General features: G+C 48.9%; 1 protein-coding gene and 1 long non-coding RNA gene across 2 annotated transcripts; both read left to right on the top strand.

Annotated features, from left to right (window-relative positions):
* Positions 1–4,761: 4,761 nt before the first annotated feature.
* LOC130543812 (ral guanine nucleotide dissociation stimulator-like) lies at positions 4,762–11,382 on the top strand. Its single transcript, XM_057312736.1, has 8 exons — positions 4,762–4,840; positions 6,182–6,366; positions 7,683–7,888; positions 8,037–8,404; positions 9,183–9,398; positions 9,767–9,870; positions 10,377–10,446; positions 11,055–11,382. Exons 2-8 carry the CDS (start codon positions 6,215–6,217, stop codon positions 11,184–11,186), a joined length of 1,248 nt encoding a protein of 415 aa, XP_057168719.1. The 5' UTR covers positions 4,762–4,840; positions 6,182–6,214; the 3' UTR covers positions 11,187–11,382.
* Positions 11,383–12,670: 1,288 nt separating this feature from the next.
* Positions 12,671–13,272, top strand: LOC130543815 (uncharacterized). The gene is made up of 2 exons (XR_008959430.1): positions 12,671–12,813; positions 13,006–13,272. It is a non-coding gene; the product is annotated as an uncharacterized LOC130543815 (long non-coding RNA).
* The last annotated feature ends 9,214 nt before the right edge of the window (positions 13,273–22,486 follow it).

Below are 22,486 nucleotides of genomic sequence, written 5' to 3'. Positions count from 1 at the left end.
GAACCTTTTTCATCTCGGAAGTGCAGTCCAATAATATTCATTTTCATAGCTTCACAAAATAGGATTTGGCCATGCTTTAATGGATATGACCTGCAAGGCACAGGATAGAAAAGAAAAATAAATTCACGTACAGGACATTCAGAATACTTACAATCTTTGTGACGTTAAAGACATTAGCAATGAAGTAAAAACACAATCCACAAGATGGGAGACCATATTTGCAAACTGTCTATCTGGCAGGGGCTCAATATCCAGAATGAATAGAGATCACATGAACTCAACAACAGACAACAAAATGAATGCAATGCGTGAATGTGCAAATTGGGAATAGGCATATCCTCAAAGATGTGCACGTGAAAAGAAATTTGAAAAGATACATCACTAATGTTAAGGGAAATGCAAATTATAAAAAGCAATGAGATACCATTTTACATCCTTTAAGATGACTCTTCCAAAAAAAAAAAAAAAAAAAAAAAGCAATCAGAAGGGAAAAAAAGAGCAAGTGTTGGCCAAGATGTGGAGAAGATGGAAGCCTTATTCAGTGTGTGTGGTAGGAATGTTTAACAGCATAGTTGTGAAATCAGTATGGTAGTTTCAAAAAAAATTAAAATTAGACTTACTATGTGTTCCAGTAACTCCACTTCTGGGGTGTATACCCAAATTAATTGACAGCATGGTCTTGAAGACATATCTGAACACACATTTTCATGGCATCATTATTCATAATAGCTATACCATGAAAGCAATCCAAGTATCTGTCGAGGGAGGAACAGATGTTGTATGTACACATATTGGAATAGCATTCATTCTTCAAAGTGGAAGAAGACATTGACATTTGCCACAACATGGGTGAACCTTGAGGATATTATGCTAAGTAGATGAGTATTCATGAAAATACACACTTTGACTTCACTCTTAGGACCTACCTAGAGTAAATTGCCAAAGACAGTAGAATGGTGTTGCCAAGGGCTGGAAGTAGGCGGTCATCGGAAGTTTCTGATTCATGGTATAGAGTTTGAATTTTACAAGATACAATGAGATGTGAAGCTGGGTTACAGGGAGGTTGTTCAAACATATTAATGCATGGAACACACTTAGAATGTACTCCATGAACTTAATGGACTTAACGACATGAAAATAAATGTAAACTGCAAATACGGAGAAACGAACTCAGGACAATTTCGTCTAGCCATTTATATCCTTTTGTTTAGGTCCCATCTCAGACATTTTGCTTCAGCCATTTTCCATGAGGCGACTTTGATCAAACAAAATGTTCTCATTCTGTGCCCACTTGGAAGCTTACAATCAGAATTTTCCAAAACATGAACAGTTTTTTCAAAAGTTACTATCTGAGGTCACTTATTAAGACTTTCTATTCTTTGACAAATTGTTAAATGGAACAAAATTTTAAAATTCTATTTCATCTGCTTTAATTTTAATTCACTGATTTTTAATTTCAGAATCGACTTTCTATGCCAATGGCTTGAAGTTTTTAACCCCTAGGATAACCTACTGGCTTTCGGTTCTGCTGTTTTCAGTTTTGTTTACGTGACGTTCTTTTTACCATGTCCAATTTCCTGATGCTCTCTATGAATATTAAAATATTTTTTTGCTCCAGTTGTTTTGATACATTTGACATACAGAACTGTGTATGTTTAAGATACCTGGCGTAATGATGTTCCTTTCGTATACTGTGAAACGATCGCCAGAATAAATTTAGTCCGCCGCCATCATCATCTCTAGAGATACAAAAATGAAGTAAAAAGAAAAGAAAGAGAGGTTTTTCTTTGTGATGAGAACTCTCAGAACTTGCTCTTTTCACACTTCTCAAATACACCATAGAGCAGTAATGAACTGTAGTCCTGGGGTGTACTGTAAATCCCTATTCCTTATTGATCTGAAACTGGAATTTGTACCTTTTCACCATTCACTCAATTCCTGCACCCCCTCTGCCCTCTGCTTCCGGTTACTTCTATCTGATCTCTTGTTCTGAGTTAGTCTTCCTCCTTTTCTCTTCTTTGTCTCAGATTCCACAGTGAAGGGAAAAATAGAGATCCTGCTCCTTTGCTCTGTGACTCTGCAAAGGCACTGCGTTGAGGACCCCCGAGAAAAGGCATGGCTTTTTTTGCTGGTGTGCCTGCGTGGGGCTGTGCCACCAGAGCTGGAGAACTGGGTGCAGGGCGCTTCCTTGTCCATGGTACCTGGTGAGTTCTGCTGGAGGAACTGGAACAGGAAGAGTCAGGCAGAGGCCATTGTGGTTGTCGCCCCTGCCCAGAAACAGCTTGAAAGTTTTAGTAGCATTCTGCAGTCTAGGTGCTTAAGAGGGGAGGTGGGCTCCAAGATCTTCTCAATTATTCATTCAGTAACTACACACTGAGCACTGCCCTATGCCAGGTATCTTGCTGGGCCCGTGCGTGGAGATGAAATTACCTAGGGCTCCTTTGCTTTAGGAGCTCCCAGTCTACACATGGACCAAAGCTCCAAAGAGAACGCACGTGAAAGAAAAGAGCAAGCGCTCTGTACTAGGAATGAAGTGTGCTACGGAGGAAGGCTGGGGAGTCATTGCATGGAAAGATATGAAAGGCCTCACTGAGGCTGAGGTTGCTGAGAACAGATTGACCAAAGGGAGCTAGACCTGCACACGTCAGGGAGCAGCGTTTCAGGAAGAAGTGACTTGTGCTGCAGACACTCAATAACAGAAGCTAGTTTGGCCAGAGGAGTGAAAAAGGCAGCCAAGGTGGCTGCAGGGACACTAGGAGGAGAGCAGAGGGGAGGGAGGAAGGCAGGGACAGATGCTGAGGCCTGGGAGACTGTTACTTATCTAGAGTTGCCCCAGGACTGCATTGCCCTGATACCCTGCATGTGCAGGTGCATCGCTTTAATTTCTAACAGTATTTGTGGGTGAAGAATGCGGGCCCAAATTAGCATGGTTCCCAAGGCTCAAGGTGTGTCAGTGGCTGCGGCTGTGACCAGGGCCATACTGGAAGAGGATTTTGTCATAAGTTGGCTCACGTGACTTGGGATGCCATCTGGACTCAGAAGCTGAGTTCCTGTGTGTCTTTTGGCCTTGGCACTGCCTCCGTTCTCTATCCTGTGAGCCTCTGTAGATGGCAGCTCAAAACATCGGTGCTTGGTTCTGCTTCAGAGAGAGAGAAGAAGAAGGGAAAGGGAAGGAGTGAGTAGTGGAACATGATGGAAAGTAACTAGGGAGTGAGAAACTCTTTGCATGACATGTAGAGAAGCTCTAGGCATGGTACTTCATCACGTTGAATATGTCCTGTGGTTCAAAAGCCAGTCACTGACCACTTAGCGGTTACAGTCTGATGCCTATACCACAGGTCAGGATCCCTGGGAGCCATGGTGAAAGCCGCTCCCCTCATAGACCCAAACGAGGTAACGGGGTCTCGTTCTTCATATAACGGGAAACAATTGCATGGTTTTACTACAGAGGATGACAATGCCTGCATCTTCTTGCTTTTCCAGACCATCATGGTGCCCACCTTAAAATGAGGCCAAGAGGGAAAGTGACAGTTGCAGTATTACATGGCTGGAACCCAGGCCTCTTCTGAGTGGCCCTCCATGCCAAGTCCCACCCCTTCTTGTAATTCTTCCATCTTGAAAATTGTGCCTCAGATACACAGGGGACCACCCCACACATGTAATAAATACTCTTATCCACAGACACCAGAGGATGTCCCAAGGAAGTAGATTCTAGCCTGATCCCCACACTGCAGGCTGGGAAAGTGTGGACTACGCGAGAGACACAATGACATAGGACACACAAGTGCGCAAAGAAACACAGAACGTAAGGTCTGAATTCAGCTCTGCCTCCTGAAGCTTCGGACCCTAGTTCCATTTCCAGAGAGTGGTGGCTATGGCCTTTTTGGCTCATTGTGTCCAGTTCAGGAGATGACATGGGGGAGAAAGCTAAGGAGTCAACTTCCAAGAAGGGGCTCTGGATAGGTCTGACTGAACACATGGTCCCAGGGATTAGAATCTTGAAAGAGTGACCTCACTTCCTCTGTGATAGGCCCCAACTGAACTTAGAACTCTGGTAACCGGGCACCCAGATTCAAAAGACAACCTGCTCTCCAGCTCACTTGAGTGGAGACGTTCGAGAGAACAGGATGTTCTCTTGCTGCCTTCCTCCCTTCAGGGTCTCTGGGCCCAGGCAAGCCCAGAGAAAGAGACTTTCAAATAATTGTAGACGTCGGCTCAGCCCGCTTTTCCGAGCCCTCTGGACATGTGGCAGGAGACACCAACAGGTAACACGAGGCAGCTCAGGGCAGCCCACTGGAGAGCAGGCAACAACTGTGATGTCACCTCAGCAGGCCCACACCTCTTGCCCCTCATTATGTGTGTCCCTGTGTGTGTGTTGGGGTGGGGGGCTGGTTGTCTATGTGTAGAGAAGGGGACAGAGGATGTGGGACACACCCTTCCTGGGCAGAAGGAAGCTGCCAGGTGTTGGAAGCCTGGCCCATCTTTCATGTTCACACCCCAGGTCATAGCAGGCGGGATGAGAAGCTGAGCACTGGGGACCAAGCTCAACTACCTCGATGTTAATCACGAGCTCTAGAGTTTCATCCGGCTACGTCCTTGCTCGATGTCTTTTCAGCTGCCCCTCTTTGCCTCAACTGGAGAGCAGGATTTCTAATGCGGGTGGCCCCTTGTGGCAATGTCCCGGGAGGACACTAATGTCTCTTGACCCCATGTGTATGGGGCACTGCATTTTCAGAGCTGCACCCAGGAGGTCATCGAAGAGCTGGTCTGGGACTTCAACTACAACGCCCTAGACAAGTGGCAGGTACACCAGGCCACCCAGGATCAGTGCCGCTCTGAGGTGAGAATGGGAAGAGGGTTCCACGCACCCAGGGCCCCCACACAAATATGGGGACAAACCTGGGGCCCTCCCATGGTGTTTCTATATGAGTGCCCCGCAGGCCCAACCACAAAGTCATCCCAGTATCCACACCTCCACCACCAGCTGTGGGAGAAGGTAGGAAGACACTCTTCACATAGGTGGGAATGGTAGAGAATAGTGTTCATGTTTTTTGCAGTTTGGGGCGTGGGTTATTCTGTTTCATTCTGTTTTGTGTGACTTTTCCCACAGCCATGAGTGTCTTTGCATTTTGCTACTGTTTTGAGTATTTTCTTGACTCACCCCAGCCATCCTGTGTAGAACCCAGCTCCACTGTCCTTGGAGAACGTGTCCAAGGCCTTATGAATCCTCACCCCACACAGGGTGATTGAACATAAAAGGAACGGTGGGATGGAGCCATTCTATATGTTCCTCTGTAACGTATCACCTCTCAGAACACATCGACTCATTGTATGTCCCCCGGGTCACAAGCTGTGTCCTCATATGTCTTTTTGGACCTCCGTATGGGAGGTTGTCTGCCACCGTGATTCAGCCTTTCAAGCACGGATTGGGTGCAAGGCCTCTGATGCCTCCTGGCCCAGGTAGTGGACTCTGTCTTTTCAGAGTTCAATCCAGGCAATCTTTGAGGAGCTGCTTGCTCCAAGGGCTCAGCTACTCCATCTCCCTTGACAAGCAGCAGGTGCCTCGGCCCACAACAGCATCCAATGCTGGTCTGGGGTGAGAACAGGTCCAGATTGATGTCCAATCTCAGGACCCACAGATGATCACGGCAAGGCCAGAACCCACACTAGAAACAACCGGCTCCCCTGGGGCCTGCCGAGGAAGGTGGATTTCCCCTGAACCTTTCTCCCCACCTTAGGAACAGAGCAGGCCGCAGCAGCCTAGGGAAATGCCATGCATTCCATGCTCTGGACAGTTCTCAGGCCCAACGTCTATGATCTCGAGCAGCGTTGGAGATGCTAAGCCTCTGCTTTCTCCTGTCTGCAGTAGGGATGTTGACTGATGACTCAAAGGCATACAGTTCTTAATAAAGCCTATTCAGAGAGAGAAAGGCTGTGGTGGCTCAGCTAACAAGATGTGTTGAAGTGACCAATGCTTTCTCATTTCACCCCTAAAGGCAATTGTACTTTCAAGCCTAGAGCCTTTTTCTGGGTGGGCCCTCAAGTCCCTTTTCTTGCACAAGTTCCCGAAGGGATGGGACTCTCTGGTCTGAGCACCAGACCCTGATCATCCTGGTGGTTCGTGGTGTTGAAGCTGACTCCATTGCCCCCCACACCCCCCTTCTCTACCTGGTGGGAAAAGGAATCATCCCTGTCCCTGGATGAGGCCCAGACGATGCTGAGGCTCCGAGAAGGCACAATGGAGCGTTTCGTACAGTCCCTGGTGCCATCCTTCCCAGATGGGAGCATCTCAACCACCTCAACGATCTTCTGCATGTACGAGATGTTCACTTCAGCCACACAGGTCCTGGGCCAGCAGTTCAATCGGTGAGTGCCCACCCCGTGCACAGCACAGGGTGAGCCTCCCATCTACTGGGTGTACATCTCGGGAATGGCCCTACCCCTCTCTGACCTTCCCTTTCCTCTTCTGAAAAGTGGGGTGGTTAAGAGGATGAACCTCATACAGTTACTGTAGGAAATCATGGGAGGAAACATGGCACGGGCTACTCTGGTGCTTGGCTCTGTAGAAAGGGCTCCTGGACGTGCTGGGCATCTTCTTGCTTAATAGTTCTCTCTCTCCGGTCAAGAAGCTCTCAAGTGCAACCCTCACAGGCCGGTGGCCCTTCTGGGTTGACGAAAGGAAATGCAAAGCAGGCAGTTTCCCCATGTGCAAAGGACTTCTGAGATTCCATCTAGATGGTTCTGGTAGTTGTCCTTTGTGTGAGCAGCTCAGGGGCACACTGGGAGCAGGCAGACCAGCCCACGGGCCACTCAGGATTTGGAAAGTGCGGGCTGGGAAGTAGTCATTCAAGAATGTATATTAAGCACCTAGGAATGTGAATGGAGAGAGGAGATACAGTGTCTGGGTCTCAGTTCTAGTCAGAGGGTCAGATAGGCACTCTGCACACCCTAAGCATGCATGTCCAATGGTTGTTAGATGTGATATCTTCGTAGCCTCCTCTAGCTTTGAAAGGATCCACCAAGAGCTGGATCATAGGACAGATGAAATGATCAAGTAAAACTGGGACAGGGGTTTGGGTCCAGAAGCAGGGCTGGCTGCCTCCACAGAGCAGGGTGGGGGACTACAGGGGTGGTGGCTGGGGAGGGATTTGCCGAACCAGGGATCTCACTGATCTCTTGATTTCCAGTGGGTGGGCTTCATCTGGGGGGCTTCATGTGAAGAAGCAAATGAGTCAAAGAAGGCTGTGGAGGGGGTCCCGGGCCCTCTGGGCGGCAGAGCACAGTCTGGGCTCAGTGGGTGCCTGAAACACCCATCCCTTTGACGGTCCCAACTTGCTCTGCCTGCCCCTCCCTGCTGACCACCCCAACCGGGGCCAAGAACCGAGGGTGTGCTGAGCCGACCACTCACAAATCTGCCTCCAACCTGAGCCTTGATACTGGTGTGCATGGAGGATAGAATAGACCAGGCCCATGGCCAGGTAGAGGAGAGGAGAAGTGGAAAAACCAGACTCATTCAGGTTTTCTGGAGGACCAGGCCTCCCAATACGAGGGCAGCTAGAGAGGGGTTGGAAGGGGGCTGGGGCCATCCTCTGGGACCCATACAGAAAGAACGGTGCTGTGGGAGTAGCATGTGCAATGCAAGGCCAGGCCTCTGACTCTGCTCCACATATGACTCTCCCCAGCACCCTGTCTCCCGTCTTGGGTACCTGGCCTGACCAGAATTTGCAGGCTATCTATCAGTCCCTGGGCTGTGACCGTGTCGAGATCAAGGTGGCCTATGTACATGGGGCCATGGTTCTGAAGTGGCATGCCTGGGACGTGACAAACCATGTCCCCCTTCTCCTGATGCAGCGGGAACTTCTGGCGCTCACTGAGGCAGAGGTGGAGGGTAAGGGGGATGGCAAGCTGGGAAGGCTAACTGGGATGCGGTTCATGGGCTGGGTATTCCTTTCAAGGCCATGGGGTCTGTCCTGGTTTTGCAAAGGCATCCGGAAAGTCAGTGATGTGGATGAACCTTTCTCTGTCTCCTGCCCCAGTGCCAGCTCCAGGGCTCCTTCCAGCGGCAGAGCCAGGAACAGGGCCTCCTATAGAGCTAGAGGCGACCCCGGCTCTGTGTCAACTGTCACCTGCGGTGTCAGAGCCTGCCTCCCCTCCGTCAGCTGTTCCAGAACTGCAACCCGAGCTCCCATCTTCTGCATGTGTGCCGGGTGCTGAGCAGCAGTCAGCTGGACCACCCTTTTTGCTAGAAAGTTTCACTCAGGCAACAGCCACAGAGCCCACCGCGGCCCCAGAGGCTTCCTGCCACTGCTGTGTCACCCCAAAGAACCAGCTGGGTGAGGAGAAGCCCGACCTCCTGGACTTCCCTCCCAGGCTGGTGGCAGAGCAGCTCACGTATATGGATGCGGTGAGCAGCTGGGCTCTCAGGGTGGGCCCGGGGCAGGCCTTCCTTCTGCTCTCACCTGCCCCACACCTGCCTTTCCCTGATGTGGACTCCTATGGTCTGGGACCAAATCTCAGCTCCACCACTTCCCAACCCTGTCAACCCATCAAGGCGCTTAGCCCCAAGCTTTCCCTATCCAGCTGCGGACTGTAGCGAGAGACCATGATAAGCACTGATACGGAGGTACTAGGGAGAAGAAATGAGCCAGAATGGAGAGACCAATGGGCAGGCCCTGGTCCCGTGGGTGGAGGAGGGCAGCTCCCTGTGTTCAGTCAAGTCCATGGGTCACCCACTCATGTGCCTTGGAGGATGAGTACCCTCAGCATTGATTAGGCATCTGATGTGTCCATGAGGACAGGGCAGACGGAAGAACGTGTGGTTGCAGCTCCCGTGTGAGAATGTGCATCTGAAAGGGGGGAAGGACCAGGGGGATGGCCAGTTGGAGGGGAGGGGAAGAAGCCCCCTTGGGTTGGACCACCTTGCAGTGCCACCAGGAGCTGGGAGTTCCTGAGCATGATCAGGGTGCCAATGCCCTCCTTCCTTCCCTTGCTCTGTTTGCTCCTGGGTCATTGTGTACTGGGTTCCCTCAGGGAAAAACAATGGAATGAAATCCACGGTCTCCAACCAGGCTCAGGCCAGATTCTCAGCTCCCTGAGGTCCAGCTCTGACCTGTGACCCCTACGTAGGACATGCGTCTTGCATGGGAAATGGCTGGGTGAACCAAGGTCCGCCTGTTCTCTAGGAGCTGTTCAAGAAGCTGCTGCCCCATCAGTGCCTGGGCTCCGTCTGGTCCAAGCGCAACAAGCCTGGCAATGAGCACCTGGCACCCACAGTCCGGGCCACTGTCGCCCAGTTCAACGGTGTGGCCAAGTGTGTCATCACCACCTGCCTTGGCAACCCAAGCATGACAGCCCGGGACAGGGCCATGGTGGTGGAGCACTGGATCAAGGTGGCCAAGGTATGCAACGGGAAGCCCAGCCGAGGTGCTCTCCTGAGTCTCGGGCACTGCTCTTCCCTTGATCAGGTCTCAGGGTGGAAGGCCCTGGTCTTTGCCCTAGGGACTGTGCAGTCCCTAGGCTCTTCCGTCCAGGGGCATGCTGACCTCGCCTTGCATGGCCCCATGCTGGGATGCTCCGTTTCTGCCTGGCTCCTTCCTTGGAGTGAGGTAAAATCTTCCTCTTCCTCTGGGCCTCACGTGTGCCCTTCGGCAGGTCCCTGGACAGCGGCTTCCTCCAGCAGGAGCACTTTCCCCTGAGGGGGACTGAAGCTTGAGAGCCAATCAGGTGCCGGCTCCCCAAGTGACAGCCCATTCTCTTCCCTCCCCAGGCCTGTCAAACCCTGAGGAACTACTCGTCCTTACGTGCCATCCTCTCGGCTCTGCAGAGTGTCTCCATTCACCGCCTCGAGAACACGTGGGGGAAGGTTTCCAGGTGAGTAGGCCTCTCTCCATGGAGGGACCAGGATGGACGAGGGAGCTCCCAGAGGCTTGTCCTCTTCCCCCTCAGGCAGCTTGGACCTTCTGGGAGGCGGCAAACCCCGACCACAGGACCTGGGCTGGTGGGTGGGTCTCTCAGCCTCCCTGGTGAGGAGGTCACCATGCCTCCCGCTTTAGAAATCAGTTTTGCCAAATGTCCCACACGGGGCTGAGCTGCATTAAATCTCTTCACGTGTTTCCTTGACAGCCACTAAGTTCTCTGCCCATTTGAACCCCAAATTGACCCAAACAGCGTTTCTCAATGAATATGGGAAGGGAGGCCCAGGACGAGCCACATGAAGCTCCCTCCCATGTCCTACAAAGACCTTAGTGCTCAGAGGATCCCAGAAGAAACCCTCAACCAGGCAGGTTGACACTCTGGGGTTCTCAAAGAAAAGGCACTCGCACTCAACCCTGCCACATTATTCGTCCATTGATCGTGCCTCCCTTGCCTCTCTTCAGGAAGCCATTGAGGATCTTTCAAAAGCTGTGCAGCAAGGACACCGCACAGGGCAGGAACCTGCTCATCAAGGTAGCCTGGAAGGTGCAGGTCTGGAAAGAGAGGAGGGGTGGGAGGGAACAGGGTCCTGAGTGGATGAAGTCGGGAATGGTCTGAAGCATTCCTTGGGGAGGGGAAGCCTTTGGCATGAATGTGGCGACAGCCTAGGTGAGGATGCCGTTGGCGGCGAGGGGGCAAGCAGGTGGTGTCCAAGCAGACTCCCTAGCCTAGACACCCTCTCTCTCTGTGTCGACAGCTGGTCCAGGTGGGGGCCTTTACAAACCTGGAGAGCCCAGAGGACAGACCTGTGCTCAGTGATGGGGTTGGGCTGGGTTGAGGGCCACAACAATGATGAGAGTAATAGGACCCTGAGTCCTCAGGAGACCATGGGAGATAGGTGGAGTTGTCACGTTTCCCGATGAGAAAACAGGCTCGGGGAGGCCAGGCTGCAAGCTCAAGGTCACACATGGAGTGAACGTTGGAGTGAGTTGTTCTGGAATCACTCACGGCCTGCTTCTGGATAATGGGGCCTCAGGATCAGTATGAGTTAGGTCAGATGTCTAGGTTCTGAAGTCCAAGATGGTGGGGGCAAGTGGCCTGAGGGTATGATGGTCTCAAGGAACTTGTCCTTGGCCCTGCAGGAGCGACCATCCAATAGATTTGCCACCCTGGTGATGGCCCTCCGGGGAGCCCAGAAGAGGATGCAGAAGAAGGTGAGTGTGCCTGAGGCCCAGGGCCTCCAAAGTCAGAGGAGGAGGAGGGCTCCTCCCTGAGGGCTGGAAGCCTCCCAAAAAGGAAAGATCAGGAAGGGGGGGGCCTTCCCACTCCAGCTGCGGCTTCTGGGGCCACAGCTTCTACAATTCTTATTTCAAAAGGACCAGGAGGAGGGTCCAGAGTGGTCCATAGAGAATGGGTTTTGCGGGTGGGGAGGGACCGACCTAGTGCTCCATTCCCTGGCATTTTTGAAAAGCAGGCCCTGAAGGTGATGAGGAGGAGTCTGATGTTCTGGGGGGGGGGGGGAGGGGAAAGGGAACCCGTGGGGGGGAGGCTGCTAAGGGTCCTAGGCTGCTCCACGTGAGCCCCTGGGGTGGGCTAGGAGGCTGGAGCATTTTCAGTGGAGGGTCCCTGTGGACACCAGAGAGCAGGGACTCATCCCAACCCTCCCCCTCATGACACAGGGTGTCGTGCCTTTCCTTGGCACTTTCCTCACCGAGCTGGTGATGTTAGATACCGCCATGGAGGACTATCTGGAGGTGGGTGAGCCTGAGGATTGTGGGGGAGGGACCAGAATCCGGAGGTTTGGGAGCAGAACACCCCTGTACTGAGCCCTGAGCTCTCAGGACTCGGCAAACCTCCCGTCATGACAGCCTCACGGCTACCCTGTGAGCCTGGGGGCTGTTGCCCATCTCAGGGATGAGCGAGGTGAGGCTGCAGTTAGGCCACGGCTCCCGGTGCCGAAGACTGGTGAAGCAGCAGAGCTTCCTGAAGGCAAAGCTGCATGAGGTCTGTCTGAGTGGACCTCAGCCTCCCCCGGTGAGTTTGCCCGTGGGGGGAGAATGAAGTCAGGACCCTCCACGTCAGCAAGCACCTCAGTAGCCGCAGCAGCCCCTTCCTGCCTGAGGCTTCGGCCTCCCCTACTGTCTTCCGAGAGGGTGGTGCTGCAGGGTCCCGACCTGTAGCCAGTCCATCTGCCCCATGTCCTCCTTTCTCTGGACCCCAGAGCCTGGCCTAGATCCCAGGCCCACTATCTGTGTATGCACGGCCCCCTCACGGGTCCTGGCCATGGTGCATCATGAGAAGGGATGGGAATCAAGTGCTCCTAAGAACCAGGGGCCTCATTCTGATGGACTTTGTCTGCATTCCAGGAGAATGAGATCAACCACCACAAAAGAAATAAGGTGAGCATATGTGGCGCTTCCCGCAGGGAAGGGTAGGGAGTGGGCTTCAGAGATGTCCCTGGGAAGAACATTGCTTGGCTCCATCCCCTCCACCTCACATTTCCTGGGATCCCTTGAGAAGAAAGCAGTGCAAGTCCCATCCCGTTAGGAGATGGGGACAGAGCATGGCATCCAGGAGGAATTCCCGGAGGAGGGGCTACTGATACTCATCTCTGAGAACAGGTGGAGACCGGATGAATCTGCAGGGAGGAGGATGGCCATGTGTGCCAGGACCTGGGATGGGTGCCCGGTCCCGGTGCTCAACCCTCACCAGACCCTGCAGCTCCCCGCCCCCCCCCCCCCAGGCTCCCTATGCATCCTGTGCTTCTCTCTCTGCTCAGGAATACCAAGTCATTACGGACATCATGCTGCTCCAGGTGGCTGCCGAGAATTACACCCTAGAGCCCGAGGATCCTTTTTGGGCCTGGTTCCAGGCTATGGAGCCGCTCAGCGAGGCTGAGAGGTGAGGCCCATCAGGAGCTGGGTCGGTGAGGTTCGGGGTGGACTCTTTCTGCTGGCCACTCCTGGGATCCTCCTTCCCTGGGCAGCCTCAGGCCTTGTTGCCGGGGCGCCAGACTCCAGCTGTGGGCAAACACTGGCAGGGACTCTTGAATGGAAGCTCCTGGGCAACTCACAGGTGTCCCTCTGTCCTTAGCTACACCCTGTCCTGCCAGCTGGAGCCCCGGTCCTAGCTGGTCAGCAGCACTCAAGAAGGAGAAGAACTGGCCGCAGTCAACCTCAGGACTGAGCAAGTGTCCAGTGGCCCTGCAGGGATTCCTCAGCAGCTGCATCCTTGTGCCCATTGTCTCCACACCCCTTCCCCCCATCTATTTCCTTATGTAGGGGGCACCATTTAGTTGTTTTAAATAGTACCGTGATAGATTTGCATGTTAGGAGATTAAAGCCCTTGTTTTGTTTTAGAGCCCAGGTGTGTGGTTTGGGTCTTTTACTTCCTGCAGTAATGGAAAACTTGCACAGACTCTCATATTCGTTCCTGACCTAGGAAATCCCCCAGAGTCATCAGCTACTGTACGTGGGAGGAAGGAGAAGTGCCAGCCCTTCTCCCTAGCCACTGGAGGGCACCCCCAAATCCCCCTTACTCAGAGCACGGGTCCATTTCAGTCAATGAATTTGGGCAAACAGCAGAGACAGCCCCTCAGAACTCCTGAGATTTAGAGGTTGCAGGGACTTTCCCAGGAATAGCAACAACCACTGAAAGTGGGAGTCTTTAAGACTTGTATGCCCCAGAACTCCTTCCTGCCCCAGGACTGGGGTTGCCTTTCTCCGCTCTAAGGCCAGGAAGACTGTGTCCTGCTTCTTCCGTTGAGATGCTTTTTTGGTTTTGTGTTTGGTTTTGTATTGCCCCCGTATTTGGAACTTGTCGTATTGTAGTTCAATCTCTGGAACTGCATCAGCACCTAGTGGGGAAAAACACGGAAGGAGATCAAATCCTGCGTGTGAAGGGGACAAAGCCAGAGGAAGATAATTTGCAGATGGACTCAGGGCAGGCAGGACTTTCCAGCCTCAGTCTCCCCGTTGGCCGTTTACCAAGTTTGTAATCTTTCTGGGATTCTTGTCAGTGATCTCTGGATTCCCTTTCCTGCTTGCTTTGTGTGTTGGGAAAAGATGGGAGGGGTACCTTAAAGGGCACACCTGAGCCTGGTTCCATGAACATCTATGCTGACCTAGGAGCCAGGATATCCAGCCTTCGTGCATCTCCTTATGCAGTTCTTCTGAAGCAGCAGTTCCCTCCAGGCCCCAGGCTCTGTGTCCGATCCATGGTAGCCACTGTTCCCTGGCTGGCATCTGGTGGATCAGGGATGGGTTCTCTCTTGCCAGGATAATGGGTCATATCGTTTTTTTTTTTTTAAGTTTTTTAAAACTTATTGGACAGAGAGTGATAGTAAGAGATTGAACAGAAGCAGGGGAGTGTGAGAGGGAGAAGCAGGTTTCTGTTGGAGCAGGGAGTCTGATGCAGTCCTGCATTCCAGGACCCTGTGATCATGACCTGAGTCGAAGGCAGAAACTTAAAGGCAGAGCCACGATGGTGCCCCATGGCCCATATCCTTGACCAGAGAAACCCACCCTCTCCTTGGTGGTCAAGGGGACTTTTAGGTCCATGTTGTTCTGAAGTCCATGTCTCAAACATTCTCTAGTTTACACACTTAGTCTCAGTTTCCACTCTTACACCAATTTGTCCAAAATTGGGTACTCAGCTTGAGCCCCCAGACCTACTGAGTCCCCTGCACATTGAAAGTGAGGAGATGAGAAGCATCTAGCATGCACGTGGTTGCCAAAACAAAGCAGAGGTAGGAATACTTCTATCAGACAAAACAGAATGAAAAAAAAAAAAAGAGTAGTAAGACACAAAGAAGGACACTGTGTCATAATCATGGAGACAATGCAACAAGAAGATAGAACAATTTTAAATATTTAGACACCCATCATAGGAGGACTCAAATACTTTTATAAAATAGTTAATAAGCGGTGCCTGGGTGCCACAGCGGTTAAGCGTCTGCCTTCGGCTCAGGGCGTGATCCCGCCGTTATGGGATCGAGCCCCACATCAGGCTCTTCCGCTATGAGCCTGCTTCTTCCTTCCCACTCCCCCTGCTTGTGTTCCCTCTCTCACTGGCTGTCTCTATCTCTGTCGAATAAATAAAATCTAAAAAAAAAAAAATAGTTAATAAAAAACAGCAGGCAACTAATTGACTGTAATGCAATACAGTAGGGGTTCTAACACCCCACTTCTATTAATGTGGACTTGATCCAAAATGAAAATCAACAAGGAAACAGTGGCTTTGGGTGATGCACTGCTTTTAACAGACGCATGCAGAGCATCCCGTCCTAAAACAGCAGAACACTCATTCCGTTTGCGTGCACATGAAACGTCCTCCAGAACAGATCACTATTAGGCCACAGAACAAGTCTCCACTAATTAAAAAGATGGAAATCATAGCATGCATCTTTTCTGACCACAATGCTATGGACTAGAAATCAACCACAAGAAAACACCAGGGAAGACCATGAATACATGGAGGTCAAAGAACATTCTCCCAAACGATTAGTGATTCAAGCAGGAATTCTAAGATGAAGTAAAAATTAAATGGAAGTAAAGAACAACGATAAGACATGGGTCCCAAAACTTTGGGATACAACAAAAGTGAATCTTAGAGGACGGGTTACAGCAATACAGAAGCAAGAACAATCTCCCATCCCATCACCTGACACAAAGGGATCTAGCATAAGAACAGCAGAGAGCTCTAGAGCAGGGGATCAGCCTTGGCGCGTTGGAGCTCTTGCTGTTGGGCCCATGCATAGCTTCCGTCCTTGCTCAATTTCCCGGCAAGGATGGTGTTCTTTCCCTTCTTCCAGAAAAATTCCCATCAGGGCCACTGGAGAATCAACCCTTTATGGAATTCTAGAATGCTAGAAACTGCCAAAAAGGCCCAGGAAACAACCATGCCTTCCCCATTTGGTATACCAAGGTGCTGATTAGCTTTCTCTTTGGGGAACATTCAACAGTGGTTTTTTGAGACATCATCTTAGGCCCGGATCCCCTGAGGATCTCATGAAAATACAGATTCTGATTCAGTAACACTGGGAGGGACCTGAGACTCTGCATTTCCAACATACTCCCAGCAGATGCCGAGGCTGCTTGTCCACGGACCACACTGAGAACAAGGAGCCAGCGGGCCATTCGACAAAAGTTATCTGTTTCACCAGTGAAAACAGAATTTTCAGCAACAGTTTGGCTACAATGAGGAGGCCTTTTTATTGTCAGGAAGATAAACAGCCAGGGCAGGTCTTTGTCCACATCGGCAGGCCTCTCCTGCTCTTCTCTTCCGGGGTATATGGAGGCAGGATGGAAGGAGGTCAATAGTTTATGAGCTTCTTTAGTTCAGTGGGTTTCCTTCCTGTGCCCTCCCGTATCTCTGCGATGTGTGCAGAGCACATAGTCCTTTCAAGAGGGGTGGCCGAGGCTGAAAGGAGGTAAGGTAGGAGCCTGAGCTCCTGAGTCAGCCCTGACACGTGGGCAGAGGCAGGTGCTAGGGGCCACTCTGTGTGTGGTGCACGGGCTCACTTGGAAATCCACTAAGTGGGGCAGATGAGCCTGAGAGGTGTGGCATAAGACACTGCTATAAACTACACTGATTTCCCAAAGGATTTTGCAAGTGCTCACAAAAGTTTGAACCTGAGCCCTGTGAGTCCTTTAGGAACAGGGAGATTATGGTCAGGCTTTGCCACAGCCTAAGGGTGAGAACAACAGGGCCTTTGTGGAGTGAGGCATTCATATTGAAGATAAAATATTAGCTGGGTGGTCCGGGATAATGAAGGCATTTATTACCCCGGCCAAGCACAGGTATGTCAGCCTGATCCTCAGACTGCCTGTGCAGAGTCTGGGTTCATGAGGTCTCCAGAGGGGTGAGGCTGGCCACGTAAAGAGTTGGGATAAAGGCACCAATGACCAAAGCGGCTCAGGAGGACGAAAGAGTTGTGACCTGGGGATACAATGGAAGGATGGAATACCATTGCCCTGAAACTGAGACCGGTTTCCAAGAGCGTCCTTATAAACTCTGAACGACAGAGAAAATGGTCTCAATCCAGCCTCACAGGGAAAACACGTACCAGAAAAACAATGGACATCTATGAAGGGTTTAGGAAGCCAGGTGTCCCAGTGACCTGAGCACAGGCCCACAGTTGGCATGTGGGAGGACAAACCACTGGGTTGGCCATGACCTGAAAGTGACCTTGGAGCAGCCCATTGCCTTTCATTTTCCTCGTCTGCTGGGGACAGAGGTTGACTCTAGGTTCCGGAGTTGGCAGGCCTACAGCAGAAGGCAGATCAAAGTACATACTTACTCCATTCCATTCTGTTTACAAAAGATAATTTGGGGGCCCCTGGGTGGCTCAGTCAGTTAAGCGTCTGCCTTCAGCTCAGATCATGATCCCAGGTGCCTGGAGTCAAGTTGCACATCAGGCTCCCTGCTCAGCAGAGTCTGCTTTTCCCTCTCCCTCTGGCCCTGCTCGTGCTCGCGCTCTCTCTCTTAAATCAATAAATAATGAAAAAATATTTTTACAGAAAGACAATTTGGAAGCCTTGGTGGAATACCTCTCTAAGAATGCCAGGTAAGGAGTAGAATTTTCCAGAATAGGAGTACCAAATGGGCCAGGTACCACACCCCCTTATCAGCTCTAGGGGAAAATTTTTTAAAAATTTTTTATTATGTTATGTTATTCCCCATACAGTACATCATTAGTTTTTGATGTAGTGTTCCATGATTCATTGTTTGCCTATAACACCCAGTGCTCCATGCAATACGTGCCCTCCTTAATACCCAGCCCCGGCCTAGCCCAATCCCCCACCCCCCTCCCCTCTGAAACCCTCAGTTTGTTTCCCAGAGTCCATAGGGGAAGACTTTTTTAAACAAACCCAATTTGATGAGTTTTGACACATGTATATACCCATGATAATGAACATAGTCATCATTCTCAAAAAATTCCCTGATGCCCTTACAATCCTTCCCTCCCCCAACCGTCCCGTCACCAGGTAATCACTGGTCTACTTTCTGTCTGTCTGTTTATTTTTATGCAAGGGTGCTCTTTATTTTTTTATTTAAATCCAATTAATTAACATATAGTGTATTATTTGTTTCAGAGGTAGAGGCCAGTGATTCATCAGTCTCATATAATACACAGTGCTCATTACATCACGTGCCCTCCTTAATGCCCAGCACCCGGTTACCCCATCCCCCACCACCTCCCCTCCAGCAACCCTCAGTTTGTTTCCTATGATTAAGAGCCTCTTATGGCCTGTCTCCCTCTCTCTCATCTTGTTGTATTTTTCCTCTCTTCCCCATGATCCTCTATTTTGTTTCTTTAATTCCACGTATGCATGAGATCATATGATAATTGTCTTTCTCTGATTAATTTATTTTGCTTAGCGTAATCCCACCAGTTCCATCTACATCATTGCAAATGGCAAGATTTCATTGTTTTGATGGCTGAGTAGTATTCCATTATACATACCACGTATATACATTCCATTCCATATATACCACATCTTCTTTATCCATTCATCTGTCAATGGACATCTGGGCTCTTTCCATAGTTTGGCTGGTGTGGACATTGCTGCTATAAACATTGGGATGCAGGTGCCCCTTCGGGTCACTATATTTGTATCTTTGGGATAAATACCTAGTAGTGCAATTGCTGGGTCATAGGGAAGTTCTGTTTTTAACTTTTTGAGGAACCTCCAAATTCTTCTCCAGAATTAGGTACCAGTTTCCATTCCCGCCAACAGGGCAAGAGGGTTCCCCTTTCTCCTCATCCTTGCCAACATCTGTCATTTCCTGACTTGTTAATGAGGTGGTATCTCATTATGATTTTGATTTGTATTTCCCAAGTGATATTTAACATTTTTCATGTGTCTGTTGTCCATTTGTATGTTTTCTTTGGAGAATGTCTATTCGTGTCTTCTGCTCATTTCTTGCTTGGATTATTTATTCTTTGGGTGTTGAATTTGAGAAGTTCTTTATAGATTTTGGATATTAGCCCTTTATCTGATTAAGACATTTGCAGATATCTTCTCCCATTCCGTGGGCTGCCTCTTAGTTTTTTTGACTGTTTCCTTGGCTGTGCAGAAGCTTTTTATCTTGATGAAGTCCCACAAGTTCATTTTTTCTTTTGTTTCCCTTGCCTTTGGAGATGTGTCATGAAAAAGGTTGCTGTCCTAGAGGTTGCTGCCTATGCTCTCCTCTAGGATTCTGATGGATTCCTGTCTCACACTTAGGTCTTTCATCCATTTGGAGTTTATCTTTGTGTATGGTGTGAGAGAGTGGTCAAGTTTCATTCTTTTGCATGTAGCTGTCCAATTTTCCCAACACCATTTGTTGAAGAGAGCGTCTTTTTTCCATTGGGTATTCAGTCCTGCTTTGTGGAAGATAAATTGACCATAGAGTCGAGGGTCCACTTCTGGATTCTCTGTTCTGTTCCATTGATCTATGTGTCTGTTTTTGTGCCGGTACCATACTGTCTTGATGATTACAGCTTTGTAATATAGCTTGAAGTCTGGAATCATGATGCCTCCAGCTTTGGATTTCTTTTGCAATATTACTTTTGCTATTTGGGGTCTTTTCTGGTTCCATACAAGTTTTAGGATTGTTTGCTCTGGGTCTATGGAAAATGCTGATGGTATTTTGATAGGGATTGTGTTGAATGTGTAGATTGCTTTGGGTAACATAGACATTTTAACAATATTTGTTCTTCCAATCCATGAGCATGGAATGTTTTTCCATTTCTTTGTGTCTTCCTCGATTTCTTTCATAAGGTTCTATAATTTTCAGAGTACAGACCATTTACCTCTTTGGTTCTGTTTATTCCTAGGTAATTTAATGGGTTTTTTGGGCAACTGTAAATGGGATCGATGCCTTCTCTTTCATCTGCCTCATTCTTAGTGTATCAAAATGCAACTGACTTCTGTGCACTGATTTCATATCCTGCCACTTTGCTGAATTCCTGTATGAGTCCTAGCAATTTTTGGGTGGAGTCTTTGGGACTTTCTCCATAGAGTACCTTGTTTGACTTCTTCTTTGCCAGTTTGGATGTCTTTTCTTTCTGTTGTCTGATTGCTGAGGCGAGGACTTCCAGTACTATGTGGAACAACAGCAGTGAGAGTGGACAGCCTTGTCATGTTCCTGACCTTACGGGAAAAGCTCTCAGGTTTTCACCATTGAGGATGATATTTGCCATGGGTTTTTCATATGTGGCTTTTATGATGCTGAGGCATGTTCCCTCTATCCCTACACAGCAGAGAGTTTTTATCAAGAAAAGATTTTGTATTTTCTTAAATGCTTTTTCTGCATCAATTGAGAGGATCATATGGTTCTTGACCTTTCTTTTATTAATGTGGTGTATCACATTGATTGATTTGCAGATATTGAACCATCCTTGCAGCCCAGGAACAAATCCTAAATGGTCACAGTGAATTATCCTTTTAATGTACTGTTGGATCCTATTAGCTAGTATCTTGGTGAGAATTTTTGCATCGATGTTCATCAGGAATATTGGTCTGTAATTCTCCTTTTTGGTGGGGTCTTTGGTTTGGGGATCAATGTAGTGCTGGCCTCATAGAAAGAGTTTGGAAGTTTTCCTTCCATTTCTATTTTTTGAAACAGCTTCAGGAGAATAAGTTATTAATGCTTCTTTATATGTTTGGTTTCCGCTGGTAGGCCATCTGGTCCTGGACTCTTGTTTGTTGGGAGATTCTTAATTACTGCTTCAATTTCTTTGCTGATTATGGGTCTGTTCAGGTTTTCTATTTCTTCCTGTTTCAGTTTTGGTAGTTTATATGTTTCTGGGAATGCATCCATTTCTTCCAGATTGCCAAGTTTGTTGGCACATAATTGCTCATAATATGTTCTTATAATTGTTTGTATTTCTTCAGTGTTGGTTGTGATCTCTCCTCTTTCATTTGTGATTTTGAGTCCTTTCTCTTTTCTTTTGGATAAGTCTGGCTAGGGTTTATCAATCTTATTCTTTCAAAGCATGAGCTCCTAGTTTTGTTGATCTGTTCTACTGTTCTTTTGATTTCTATATCATTGATTTCTGTTCTAATCTTTGTTATTTCTCTTCTCCTGCTGGCTTTAGGCTTTATTTGCTGGGTTTTTTCCCCATCTCCTTTAGGAGTAAGGTTAGGATGTGTATTTGAGAATTTTCTTGTTTCTTGAGAAAGATTGGTATTGCTATATACTTCCCTCTTAGGACTACCTTTGCTGCATTCCAAAGGTTCTGAACTGTCGTGTTTTCATTTTCATTTGCTTCCATTTTTTTTTTTAATTCTTTAATTTTCTGCTTGGCGCCTTCATTCTTCAGTAAGATGTTCTTTAAGCTGGGGCGCCTGGGTGGCACAGCGGTTAAGCATCTGCCTTCGGCTCAGGGCGTGATCCCGGCGTTATGGGATCGAGCCCCACATCAGGCTCCTCCGCTATGAGCCTGCTTCTTCCTCTCCCACTCCCCCTGGTTGTGTTCCCTCTCTCGCTGGCTGTCTCTGTCTCTGTCGAATAAATAAATAAAATCTTAAAAAAAAAAAGATGTTCTTTAAGCTCCATGTATTTGTGGTCTTCCAAATTTTTTCTTATGGTTGACTTTAAGTTTTACAGCATTGTGGGGACACCTGGGTGGCACAGCTGTTAAGCGTCTGCCTTCGGCTCAGGACGTGATCCCGGCGTTATGGGATCGAGCCCCACATCAGGCTCCTCCACTATGAGCCTGCTTCTTCCTCTCCCACTCCCCCTGCTTGTGTTCCCTCTCTCGCTGGCTGTCTCTGTCTCTGTCGAATAAATAAATAAAATCTTAAAAAAAAAAAAAGTTTTACATTATTGTGGTCTGAAAATATGTAGGGAACCATCCCAGTCTTTTGGTACCTGTTGAGACCTGATTTGTGACCCAGTATGTGATCTATTCTGGAGAATGTTCCATGTGCACTTGAGAAGAATGTGCATTCTGCTCCTTTAGGATGAAGTGCTCTGAATATATCTCTAAAGTCCATCTGGTCCAGTGTGTCATCCAAAGCCCTTGTTTTTTGATGCAAAGAGTGAGATCTTGTTGATTGTTGATCTTCTGCTTAGATCATCTGTCCATTGCTCTTTGCAAACTGAAGGGTAAGAAATCAGAGAAAGACAAACCTTATGAGACTCTTGACTCTGGGAAACAACCTGAGGGTTGCGGAAGGGGAGTTGGATGGGCGGATGGGGTAACTGGGTGATGGGCATTAAGGAGGGCACGTGATGTAATGAGCACTGGGTATTATATGCAACTGATGAATCACTAAACTTCACCTCTGAAACATATACTATACATTAATTTTTTTTTAAAAAAAGCAGGTAGATAGAGCAATGGAACAGAAGAGAGAGCCCCCAAATAAATTCACACATACATGGATAAATGATCTTTGATGAGGGTGCCAAGAGTACACAATGAGGAAAGGATAGTCTCTTTAACAATCAACAGAATGAAAAGGCAGTCTATAGAATGGGAGAATCCAATTGCAAACCTTGTATCAGAAAAGAGACTAGGGGCCCTGGGTGGCTCAGCTGATTAAGCATCCAACTCTTGATTTCAGCTTAGGGCATGATC

The sequence above is a fragment of the Ursus arctos genome, unplaced genomic scaffold (assembly GCF_023065955.2).
Source record: "Ursus arctos isolate Adak ecotype North America unplaced genomic scaffold, UrsArc2.0 scaffold_16, whole genome shotgun sequence".
NCBI classification, from domain to species: Eukaryota; Metazoa; Chordata; class Mammalia; order Carnivora; family Ursidae; genus Ursus; species Ursus arctos.
Note: the sequence above shows the minus strand (reverse complement) of the source record. Positions and strands in the feature narration are given on the sequence as shown.

Coding starts and splice junctions, on each gene's coding strand:
- LOC130543812 (XM_057312736.1), top strand. CDS start 6,215: ATGCTGAGGCTCCGAGAAGGCACAATGGAGCGTTTCGTACAGTCCCTG. Junction 6,367..7,682: donor CTGGGCCAGCAGTTCAATCG/GTGAGTGCCCAC, acceptor GACTCTCCCCAG/CACCCTGTCTCCCGTCTTGG. Junction 10,447..11,054: donor GCAGGAACCTGCTCATCAAG/GTAGCCTGGAAG, acceptor TTGGCCCTGCAG/GAGCGACCATCCAATAGATT.